This window comes from Amblyraja radiata, chromosome 40, assembly GCF_010909765.2.
Source record: "Amblyraja radiata isolate CabotCenter1 chromosome 40, sAmbRad1.1.pri, whole genome shotgun sequence".
NCBI lineage: Eukaryota > Metazoa > Chordata > Chondrichthyes > Rajiformes > Rajidae > Amblyraja > Amblyraja radiata.
In genome coordinates this window covers 17,373,388-17,385,554 of record NC_045995.1, presented here as the reverse complement: position 1 = coordinate 17,385,554, position 12,167 = coordinate 17,373,388, and the positions used below count along the sequence as shown (strand labels likewise).

Genomic DNA, 12,167 nt, shown 5'->3' with positions numbered 1-12,167 from the left:
TCAATATCACCATATAATGTACAGAATGGAGAAATTAGTGAGGTAAATAATGTTGTAAATGAGCGGGAACTGTCAGTGGTCAATATTGTCAATATATATAAATATAGTGCAGTTACAGTTACAGTCCAGTACAGTGTAGTACAGAACAATGTGTGTGTGTGGGGTCAATAAATATATAAATACAGTAACAGTATAGTGTAGTATAGTACAGAAAACTGTGTGTGTGGGGGAATTAGTGAGGTGAATAATGTTTTAAATGAGCGGGAACTGTCTGTGTGGTCAATATTGTAAATATAGTATAGTGTAGTACACGTGTGTGTGGTGAATATTGTCAATATATATAAATATAGTGCAGTTACAGTGTAGTGTAGTCTAGTACAGTCTAGTACACGTGAGTGTGGGGAAATTAGTGAGGTAAATAATGTTGTAAATGAGCGGGAAATGTCTTTGTCTGTGGTCAATAAATATAAATATATAGTTATAGTGTAGTCTAGTAGAGTACACGTGTGTGTGTGGAAACTGGTCAATATGGGTCAATGACCACATAAATAATGTTGTAAATGAGCGGGAACTCTGTGTGGTTAATATATATATAAATATAGTTACAGTACAGTGTAGTACAGAACACTGTGTTTGTGTGGGGTCAATATAATTAGGATGCCACCCTACAACTTCAGGACTGCTTTGATCGCACCGACTGGGACCTATAAACACACAGGGGAGTGGAATAAACGCGGTCTGGGGTAAAACTGGGGTAAATAAGTAAGTGATTTGGCCAATTGTTCACATACAAGGAATTTGCCTTGGTGCTCCGCCCGCAAGTAACAACATGACATACAGTGACAGTAAATAATGTCATAATACAGTATAATACAGTAAATAATGTTATAAACACACAGGGGTGCAAAATAAACCCGGTCTGGGGGTAAAACTGGGGTAAATAATGTTATACACACAGGGGAGTGGAATAAACTGGGCTGTGGAGTCGTTCCAAAAACATCCGACCCTGACCCCTCAGTAAAATAATTCTAAATCTGCTGTGATGACATTACACAAGTTGACATTTCATAAGAACCATGTGAATCATCTTTTAAACCCATGTCCATAAAGTTTTGAGTCTAATGGTTGTAGCTGTGCTATTGTGGCTTTTCTTTTAATGTTTATTCTTGAAATAAAAACCATAATTCATTATGCTAAAAGAAAACAAAATGACAGAAAGGACCATGACAAAATTAAAATTCCGTTGAATTAAGTAAAAATTATAAAAGCATTACTCCAAAATGTATTAAACTAAGGCCACAGGTCTGAGCTAAATGGCTAAATTATAACAAAAATGAATCTCATGTGCAATAGAAATTAAAAGTAAATGCCTAGGTAGTTAAGTTTGCTACAAAAGTACATACCTAAAATGTATTAATAACGTCTGGAACAGAATTGCTTCTGTCAGAGAGAGACAGAGAGAGAGAGAGGGAGAGTGGAGGGAGGGAGGGAGGAGAGGGGTGAGAGGCTGAAGGTGGAATGGGGGTGAAGTGAGTAGCGGGGGGAAACAGGGAGCAAAGGGAGGGGGAGGATTCAAGGGAGAGTGGGCTTGGTGCCGAGGGGGTGAATGGGGGCAGGGAACTGGGGGGGGGGGGGAGAGAGAGGGGTAGGGAGCCAGGTGGGGTAAAGTGGGTTCACATTGTTTGGGGGTGGGTAGGAGGGGGGAGGGAGAAAAGGGGGTTAAGTAGCAGGAGGCGGCAGGGGTATGGAGGAGGTCACATTGTTTGGGGGTGGGGACTGTGTTGCCATTTAGGAAGTCAAACCAGGGCAGGGTCTTCACTGTGAATGGCGGGGCGCTGGGGCAATGTGTGGAACCGAGGGATCTAGGAGTGAAAGTACGAGTTGGGCCGAAGGGCCTCATTCCAAAGCTGTATCACTCTATGAATCTATGGCAAAGTGCTGGAGTAACTCAGCGGGTCAGGCAGCATCTATGGAGAAGATAGACACAAAGTGCTGGAGTAATTCAGCGGGTCAGGCAGCATCTGTGGAGAGATTGAATGGGTGACATTAGGGTCGAGACCCTTCTTTGGTTTAGTTATTTTAATTTAGTTTGGAGATGCAGCACGGAAACAGGTCTTTCAGCCCGCGGAGTCCTCGCCGACCAGCGATCACCCCGTACACTAGCACTATCCTACCACATTAGGGTCAATTTAACAATTTTGCGGAGGCCGATTAATCTCAAACCCTGAAGGTCTTTGAAATGTTGGAGGAAACCGGAGCACCCGGAGTGAAAACCCACGCAGGTCAAGGGGAGAACGTGCAAACTCCGCACATACAGCACCCGTAGTCAGGATCAGACCCGGGTCTCTGGCGATGAGGCAGCAACTGTACCGCTGTGCCGCGCAGGATTATTTAACAGTTTCCTCCGCCATAAACGCGCCCGATATGTGCTAGTAATGTCCTGTTTGCCAGCTTGTTGACCCTCTGTGTTTCCCGCCTGCAGGGTTTTGTAGCCGTTGCTGTGGACAGAGAGACCGGGGACGTGAGCGGCCATTGAGGGCGGCGAGGGTGCCGGAGAGCCACCCCCCCCCCAACTGCTCGGTGTGCGGGCTGAGCTTCGAGGGGCTGAGCTTCGATGGTGGACCACATGACGGGGCACAACAAAGAGAAGCGTTATGAGTGCGACGTGTGTGGCAAGGCCTGGCGGTACCCGAGCGAGCTGGAGATCCACCGGCGGATGCACACGGGAGAACGCCCCTTCGACTGCTCCACCTGCGGCAAGAGCTTCACCAGCTACGCCAACCTGCAGCAGCGCAACCGGGTGCACACTGGAGAACGCCCCTTCAACTGCTCTGACTGCGGCAAGAGCTTCAAGACAGCGCCAAACCTGACGAAACACCGGTGGTTACACACGGGCGAGAAGCCCTATGGCTGCTCCACCTGCGGCAAGAGCTTTGCCAGCTACGACAACCTGCAACAGCACAACCGCATGCACTCTGGTGAGAGGCCCTTCACCTGCTCCACCTGGGGCAAGAGCCTTGCCAGCTACGACAACCTGCAACAGCACAACCGCGTGCACACGGGAGAAAGCCCCTTCATCTGCTCCACCTGCGGCAAGAGCTTTGCCAGCTACGACAACCTGCAACAGCACAACCGCATGCACTCTGGTGAGAGGCCCTTCACCTGCTCCGAATGCGGCAAGAGCTTCACCAGCTACGCCAGCCTACAGCAGCACAACCACTTGCACTCGGGAGAACGCCCCTTCGACTGCTCCGACTGCGGCAAGAGCTTTGCCTGGATGTCGGGGCTACGGCATCACCGGCGGGTGCACAGCAGTGAGCGGCCCTTCACCTGCTCCGACTGTGGCATAGGCTTCAAATCGTCGCCAGAGCTGAAGAGGCACAGGCTCGTGCACACCGGGGAGCGCCCCTACACCTGCGCCCAGTGCGGCAAGGGCTTCACCCATTCCAGCAACCTGCTGTCCCACCAGCGCACGCACACCGGCGAGCGCCCCTACACCTGCGGCCAGTGCGGCAAGGGCTTCACCTGCTCCAGCAACCTGCTGTCCCACCAGCGCACCCACACCGTCGAGCGCCCCTTCACCTGCGCCAAGAGCGGCAAGGGCTACACCCATTCCAGCACCCTGCTGGTGCACCAGCGCACCCACACTGGCGAGCGCCCCTACACCTGCGCCCAGTGCGGCAAGGGCTTCATCCGCTCCTCCAAGCTGCTGGAGCACCAGCGAACCCACACCGGCGACCGTCCCTTCACCTGCGCCCAGTGCCGCAAGGGCTTCACCCGGTCCTCCTATCTGCTGTCCCACCAGCGGGTTCACGCCTGCGATCGTCCCATCCCCAACCCGGTGTGTGAAGAGCGCTTTGCCATGGCCTCCCACGCCCTGTCTCACCAGCGCATGCACACCAGTGGCCAGCCCTATGACTGCCCGTACTGCGGTGAGGAGTTTGACAGCTCGCGGGGGTTTCGGCAGCACCAGCGGACCCACGTCGGTGAGCAGCTGCTCCCACTGTGACGAGAGCACGGGGGCTGCGGGAGCACCAGCGGATACACACCGGAGAGAGACCTTATGTGTACGCTGAGTGTCAAGTCACGCTTATTCGTCACATACACATACGAGATGTACAGTGAAATGAAAAGTGGCAATGCTCGCGGACTTTGTGCAAAAAGACAACCAAACAAACTACAAACAGAATGGAACAGAATCACATATTCTTTTACATATTGTAGGCGGAAGGAAAAATGGAAAAAACAGCAATTTAAAAAAAAGCAGTAGAGTGGTACAGTAAAGTTAGTCCCTGGTGAGATAGGAGTTTACAGTCCTAATGGCCTCGGAAGAAACTCCTTCTCAACCTCTCCATTCTCACAGCATGGCAACGGAGGCGTTTGCCTGACCGTAACAGCTGGAACAGTCCGTTGCAGGGGTGGAAGGGATCTCCCATGATCTTATTGGCTCTGGGGTTGCACCTCCTGATGTATAGTTCCTGCATGGGGGCGAGTGAAGTTCCCATAGTGCGTTCGGCCGAACGCAATACTCTCTGCAGAGCCTTCTTGTCCTGGGCAAGGCAATTCCCAAACCAGATTGTAATATTTCCAGACAAGATGCTTTCCACAGCCGCTGAGTAGAAGCACTGGAGGATCCTCAGAGACACTGAATTTCCTCAATTGCCTGAGGTGGTAAAGGCGCTGCCTTGCCTTACTCACGAAAGCTGCGGCGTGTGATGTCCATGTCAGATCCTCTGAGATGTAGACTCCCAGGTATTTAAAACAGCTCACCCTATTCACAGTATCCCCATTTATCTTCAATGGTGTGTACGTCCTCGGATGATGTGCCCTCTTAAAGTCCACGACCAGCTCCTTAGTTTTTTTGATGTTCAAGAGGAGGCTGTTGGCCTGACACCAGAGTGCCAGATCAGCCATATCCACCCGGTAGGCCTTCTCATCGTTGCCTGAGATCAGGCCCACCATCACAGTGTCATCAGCAAACTTGATTATCGCGTTGGAGCTGAACCTAGCCACACAGTCATGTGGGTACAGGGAGTACATAGGATGCTGAGGACGCAACCCTGGGGCGGATCCTGTGCTCAGGGTGAGGGACTTCGATGTATTCCCTTCCATCTTGACTACCTGGGGCCTGGCGGTGAGAAAGTCCAGGACCCAGGCACACAGGGGGGTGTTGAGCCCTAATTCCAGTAGCTTCTCGGCCAGTCTGGTGGGGACTATCATGTTGAAGGCTGAACTGTAGTCTATGAACAGCATCCTCACGTAGCCCCCCTTCTGGCTGTCAAGATGAGAGAGAGCGGTGTGCAAAACCTGGGAGACCGCGTCGTCCGTGGATCTGTTCGGACGGTATGCGAATTGTAATGGGTCCATGTTGCGAGGGAGGAAGGCACAGATGTCAGTGGATATATATATATTAGTGGGACGACAGATGGCACAATGGGCTAAGTGTTCGGCTGGCAACCGGAAGGTAGCCAGTTCGAATCCCGCTTGGAGTGCATACTGTCGTTGTGTCCTTGGGCAAGACACTTCACCCACCTTTGCCTGTGTGTGAATGTGTTTGAATGTGTGTGAGTGATTGGTGGTGGTCGGAGGGGCTGTAGGCGCAGATTGGCAGCCACGCTTCTGTCAGTCTGCCCCAGGGCAGCTGTGGCTACAGAAGTAGCTTACCACCACTGAGTGTGACTGAGGAGTGAATGAATAATGCGATGTAATGCGCCTTGAGTATTAGAAAGGCGCTATATAAATCCCATCCATTATTATTATTATTATTATTATTATTATATATCATGAAAACTAACAGTTTAAGGTATGGGTGAAAGATGATTTAGAATATTTAAAAAAAAATCTAATTGTGGCGATTGAATAATCTCCCTACTGCGTTCCTTCTTCACTTATTCCTTCTCTTTCACTTTTTCTTTATATATATATATTTTTTTTTTTTAAATTAGAAGTGAGTACAATGCATTTGTACAAAAACGATGTTAACATATTACAGTCTCTGTACAACTTCCCTTTTTTTTAAAGAGAGAAGTGAGAAAGGAGAGAAGAAAAAGAGGTTATGAAAAGTGAAGAATAGATTAGTGAGGGTACACTCAGCGGGTGCAGCAGCATCTATGGAGCGAAGGAAATAGGCGACGTTTCGGGCCGAAACCCTTCTTCAGACTGGATCACAATAGATTAGTGAGCATGGGTGAAAAACCGATAAAGAAAAAGTGAATCAATTGCTGCCAATTATCACTTTGTTCCTTTTTCAGAATCGTTATTTCACGAGCCATCTCCTTCATTCCAGTTGTAATCTCTTCTGTCACGATGTCAGAGTGTTTCATCTCTTCAATCAACATATCAAATTTCTTTTTATGATCACTTTCTAGTCTTTCAAATTCCAGCGTGATCTCTGATCAAAGTCACTGAGTTTCTGCTTCAGAGAAGTATACATTTCCCTTGATTCTTCTCGAGCAGCATCAATTTTCCTGGATAAATTAACTTCCAGTTTACAGAGATTGTTCTCCAGTGTAGTATTAATACTGCATATATTACTCAGTGGATATATTTAAGGCAGAGATAGATAGATTGTTGATTAGTGTGGGTGTCAGGGGTTATGGGCTGTGGATGGGAGCAGTGGTCCTGGGCTGTGGATGGGAGCAGTGGTCCTGGGCTGTGGATGGATGGGAGCAGTGGTCCTGGGCTGTGGATGGGAGCAGTGGTCCTGGGCTGTGGATGGGAGCAGTGGTCCTGGGCTGTGGATGGGAGCAGTGGTCCTGGGCTGTGGATGGGAACAGTGGTCCCCTGACAGGGAGTCTCCCCTTGTGCCTGATGTGGATCTACATCTCCAGGGCATGAGGTCGGTGAGAACACTATCGCTTTCTACTGAATTGTGTTTGCATCTTTGATTAATTGTGCTGACTTTTACTTTCAATTGTTGTCATTTGAAGTGTCCAGGGTTTTTAATGTTGATATTTTTCTGGTACAACTGGAATTGTGTTGTTTCTGTGCTCTATCTCCAAACTAAACTGATGTTTCCACTAGTGGGAGAGTCTCGCACCAGAGGGCACAGTGTCAGAATAAAAGGATGTAACTTTGGAATTTTATTTGTGTAATTCCCTGCCACAGACGGCTGCGGAGGCCAAATCACTGGATGGATTTAGGAGAGAGATGGAGCTCTAGGGGCTAGTGGAATCAAGGGATATGTGGAGAAGGCAGGCATGGGTTATTGATTGGGGATGATTAGCCATGATCGCAATGGATGGTGGTGCTGGCTCGAAGGGCCAAATGGCCTCCTCCTGCACCTATTTTCTATGTTTACTAAAGTGATGATACCCTAACCTTATCACAACTGAAATTGAATCTGGCTGATGTAAATATAGAAACAAAGACTTGTAGAAGCTGGTTTATACCAAAGATAGACACAATGCTGGAGTAACTCAGTGGGTCAGGCAGCATCTCTGGCAAAACAAGAGATTTTGGGATGGAATAAAAGGGTTGTTACACAAAATATCACCCATCCTTTTCCTCCAGAGATGGTGCCTGACCTGCTGAGTTTCTCCAGAACTCTTAACATTGTTACTCGTACCAAGGACAGAGTCCCCATGTCCCCCATTGCAGGCAGTGAAGAAAACGAATGGCCTGTTGGCCTTTATAACAAGAAGAATCGAATAAAGGAGCAACGAGGTCCTTCTGCAGTTGTACAGGGCCCTAGTGAGACCACACCTGGAGTATTGTGTGCAGTTTTGGTCCCTTAATTTGAGGAAGGACATTCTTGCTATTGAGGGAGCCCAGCGTAGGTTCACCAGGTTAATTCCCGGGATGTCGGGACTGTCATATGCTCAGAGAATGGAGGGGCTGGGCTTGTACTCTCTGGAGTTTAGAAGGATGAGAGGACACACTAGAGGCAGGAAACATGTTCCCGATGTTGGGGGAGTCCAGAACCAGGGGCCACAGTTTAAGAATAAGGAGTAAGCGATTTAGAACAGATATGAGGAAACACTTTTTCTCACAGAGAGTTGTGAATGAATGGTGGTGCTGGTTCGAAGGGCCGAATGGCCTCTACTCCTGCACCTGTTGTCTATTGTCCTCACCTTCCACCGTCACATACAACAGATAATCCTCCAACATTTCGCCACCTCCAGCAGGATCCCAACATTGGCCACATCTTCCAATTCTCCAATTTCAGTGTTTTCTCCCTGCTTACTCTTTCCAAGCTCTCCCACAGCCCACTGTCTCTGCCTCTTCCTTCCCCTATCCCGCACCTCCCCCCCCACCCCAACTTCAGTCTGAAGAAGGGTCTCGATCTGAAAATTCACCTATTCCTTCTCTCCATGGATGCTGCCTCACCCGCTGAGTTACTCCAGCATTTTTGTCCACCTTTGATTTTACCAGCATCTGCAGTTCTTTCTTAATCCACACGGTGGGAGTGTTGACCACAAATTGGAGCGACCTGTTATGTGAATTCACTACATTTTAGGAGTTGCTGTCTACAAATTAGATATAATTATGCTCTTTACTGCAAAATGGTTCTTTGTTGCTCTGTGACCCTTTACCTTTCCCCATAATGCCCCCATTGCACAGATGCCAAACTTAGTAAAAGCCCTGAAACCAGGGAAGATTTGGGATGAAAATCAAGGAACTGCAGGTGCTGGTTGACAAAAATAAGGCACAGTGCTGGAGTAACTCAGCGGGTCAGGCAGCATCTGTGGAGAACATGGATAGGTGTCGTTTCACAGGGTGCTGGTGAAACATAGATAATAGGTGCAGGAGTAGAGGGCATTCGGACCTTCGAGTCTGCACCGCCATTCAATATGATCATGACTGATCATCCAACTCAGTATCCTGTACCTGCCTTCTCTCCATACCCCCTGATCCCTTTAGCCACAAGGGCCACATCTAACTCCCTCTTAAATATAGCCAATGAACTGTGTGGCCTGAACTATCCTCTGGGGCAGAAAATTCCACAGATTCACCACTCTCTGTGTGAAAAATGTTTTCCTCATCTCGGTCCTAAAAGATTTATCCCTTATCCTTAAACTGTGACCTCTTGTTCTGGACTTCCCCAACATCGGGAATAATCTTCCTGCATCTAGCCTGTCCAACCCCTTAAGAATTTTGTAAGTTTCTATAAGATCCCCCCTCAATCTTCTAAATTCTAGCGAGTACAAGCCGAGTCTATCCAGTCTTTCTTCATATAAAAGTCCTGACATCCCAGGAATCAGTCTGGTGAACCTTCTCTGTACTCCCTCTATGGCAAGAATAACTCAGCGGGTCAGGCAGCATCTGTGGAGAACATGGATAGGTGACGTTTCACAGAGTGCTGGAGTAACTCAGCGGGTCAGGCAGGATGCCCTTAGTAAAGAGAACAGGTTTGGTGGGCAACTCTGTGAGGGAGTTCACTAATTGTGTACAGGGTTTGATGCCCATAGTAAGAGTTACAGCATTGGGCAACTCTGTCGGGGAGTTCACTGTTTGTGTGAAGTGTTGTCTTTGATATAGCTGGCATGTTGCTGTGCCAGGCTGATTATGAAAATACTCAATGTATTCTTCTACCCTGTAGGATTCACTACTGCAGACACATTTAAATTTCACTGGACCTTAATTGGTACATGTGACGATAAACTGACCTTGAAACATTGGGCCTAGAATTATTTTTCCCGGCCCTGTCCATCCAGTGTTTGATATTTTGAGGTGAATGTAGAATCTTCTCACCTGCTGTTGTTTCTCCCTCTACAGTTATTCTACAGAGAAGGTTCACCAGACTGATTCCTGGGATGGCAGGACTTTCATATGAAGAAAGACTGGATAGACTCGGCTTGTACTCGCTAGAATTTAGAAGATTGAGGGGGGATCTTATAGAAACTTACAAAATTCTTAAAGGGTTGGACAGGCTAGATGCAGGAAGATGCATCCCGATGTTGGGGAAGTCCAGAACAAGGGGCCACACACAGTTTAAGGATAAGGGAGAAATCTTTTAGGACCGAGACAAGAAAAACATTTTTTTTCACACACAGAGAGTGGTGAATCTGTGGAATTCTCTGCCACAGAAGGTAGTTGAGGCCACAGTTCGTTGGCTATATTTAAGAGGGAGTTAGATGTGGCCCTTGTGGCTAAAGGGATCAGGGGGTATTGAGAGAAGGCAGGTACAGGATACTGAGTTGGATGATCAGCTATGATCATATTGAATGGCGGTGCAGGCTCGAAGGGCAGAATGGCCTCTACTCCTGCACCTATTGTCTATGTTTCACTAAATATATGGAAATATTTTTCAGGAAATTCCGGGCCCCCTTCTGGACTCTGGACCCGGGTCCGATGTTCCCCCCGCACCTCTCTCATTGAGCCCTGTGAATATGTACGTGTGCACATAAACACAATATCGTGTGTGGTCGTGTACCTTTGTTAGGTTTCTACAAATGGACTCAACAAATTGGTCTCAGCAGCCCCCAGATTTGGTGCCCGTTGTAAACAGTTTAACAAATTTTATTTTAGGTTATATTTTATTTGTTTCCAAGTTCTAATTGTACTGTGTATAATTGGATTTTTATTGTATTTTGCGTTATTCAGATTCATTGGTGAGAGGAGGATCGGTCCTATATTGCAAGGGGAGCAATCCTCCCTCTCCATTATAAACCAATCCACCTGCTGGGCAGAGTTGTCCAGCAGGTGAATCATATTTTTGATATTTACTGCCCAATAATAGTACATAAAGTTAGGAAGTGCTAAACCGCCCAATTGTTTGGGTTTGCTCAAGTGAGTTTTTGTATTCTGTGGGATTTATAATCCCATGTAAAATTTGTAATGTCTGAGTCCAGTTTTTTAAAAACTTTTTTGGTAGGTATATAGGAATTGATTGGAATAGGTATAGAATTTGTGGTAGAAAGATCATTTTTATAGCATTTATTCAACCTATTAAAGACATCGGAAGAGTTTTCCAGAATTTAATTAAAGTATTTAATTTCTTAAGTAGGGGACTATAATTTGCATTAAACATAGCTTGATATTTTCTAGTGATTTCAATTCCCAAATATTTAAATTTTTTGTAGCTATTTTAAAAGGGAAATTTAAGAAGTGTGTTGAGTCTTTTGGTTTTATCGACATCATTTCATTTTTATTCCAATTTATTCTGTAGCCTGAGAAAGACAGTTTAACAAAGAGGAGAGTTGAAACAATCTCTGAAAGCTGCCTGTATGTCTCCAAAGACAATTGATTCAGCTACAGAAAGTAAACAAACATGTACATAATAACCATTGAGGACTGTGTTAATTGTCGGCCTGCGAGGATAAGAAAGGAAGGAGCACACAAGATAAGTAGGAAGTTTAAAACAAATACAACATGTGCTAATTGCCTGCCTTCAGACAACAGGGGGCGCTGACCTGTGCGCGGCTGCCCAGCCAGCAGCTGTCTGTCTTTTCATCTTTTTTTTATTTTTAGTTAGTTAAAGTGCTTTTGTTTCTGGAGTTCTAGACTTTTTTATGTGGGGGGGGGGGAAGGGGGAAACTACCTTTCAGGGTCCCTACCTGGTCGGAGAGGCAGCTTTTCTCCGGGCTGCAGTTTCGACCCGTCCTCGCGGCCTACCAGCGGGCCTGGAGCGGTGTTTCCTGTCGGGGACCGCCCAGAACCACGGCTTCGGCAGCGGCACAGCGCTGGAGCGCTATCGTGGAGCGGGCGATGCCTTGTCCGGGTCGCCGCGCTGGAGCTCCAGTGAGCTGAAGACCGCCGGGAACAACATCGCGGAGCTGCGGGTCTGAGGAGCGGCCAGCTGCGGGTGGCGGCGCCGAGCTGTACATCGGGAGCCTGGGATCTCGCGACGAGATCGCCAGTAGTGGAGCTCCAACCGGCGCGGCCTTGTTGGCTTTGGAAGCCGCGGCCTCCAGTACGGAAGCGGCCGTTCCAAGTGTCCCAAGCCGCTGTGAGGATTCTCCCGACGCCGGTGCACCATCACCCGGCGAGAAAGGCCAGGAACATCGGGCCTCCGTAGAGGCAACTGTGGAGGCCTCAATTGGCTCGACTATGGGTGAACTGGGGTTGGGGACTGGACTTTGTGCCTTCCCTCATGGTGGGAGCCATTGTGGGGGGATGTTCTTTATGTTTAAATCTCTTATTAATGTTATGTCTGTATTCTTTCTTTATGTGCTGCATTGGCAAGAAGCATTTCACTACACCTAGGTGTATGTGACCAATAAATA

The 12,167-nt window shown here is 47.7% G+C and overlaps 1 protein-coding gene across 1 annotated transcript; it reads left to right on the top strand.

Moving 5' to 3' along the window:
• Positions 1-2,653: 2,653 nt before the first annotated feature.
• On the top strand, positions 2,654-3,724 carry LOC116967541 (zinc finger protein 135-like; the record flags this gene model as incomplete). Its single annotated transcript, XM_033014172.1, has 1 exon — positions 2,654-3,724. A coding segment is annotated over one exon (1,071 nt), but the record flags the coding sequence as incomplete, so codon positions are not given.
• Positions 3,725-12,167: the final 8,443 nt, after the last annotated feature.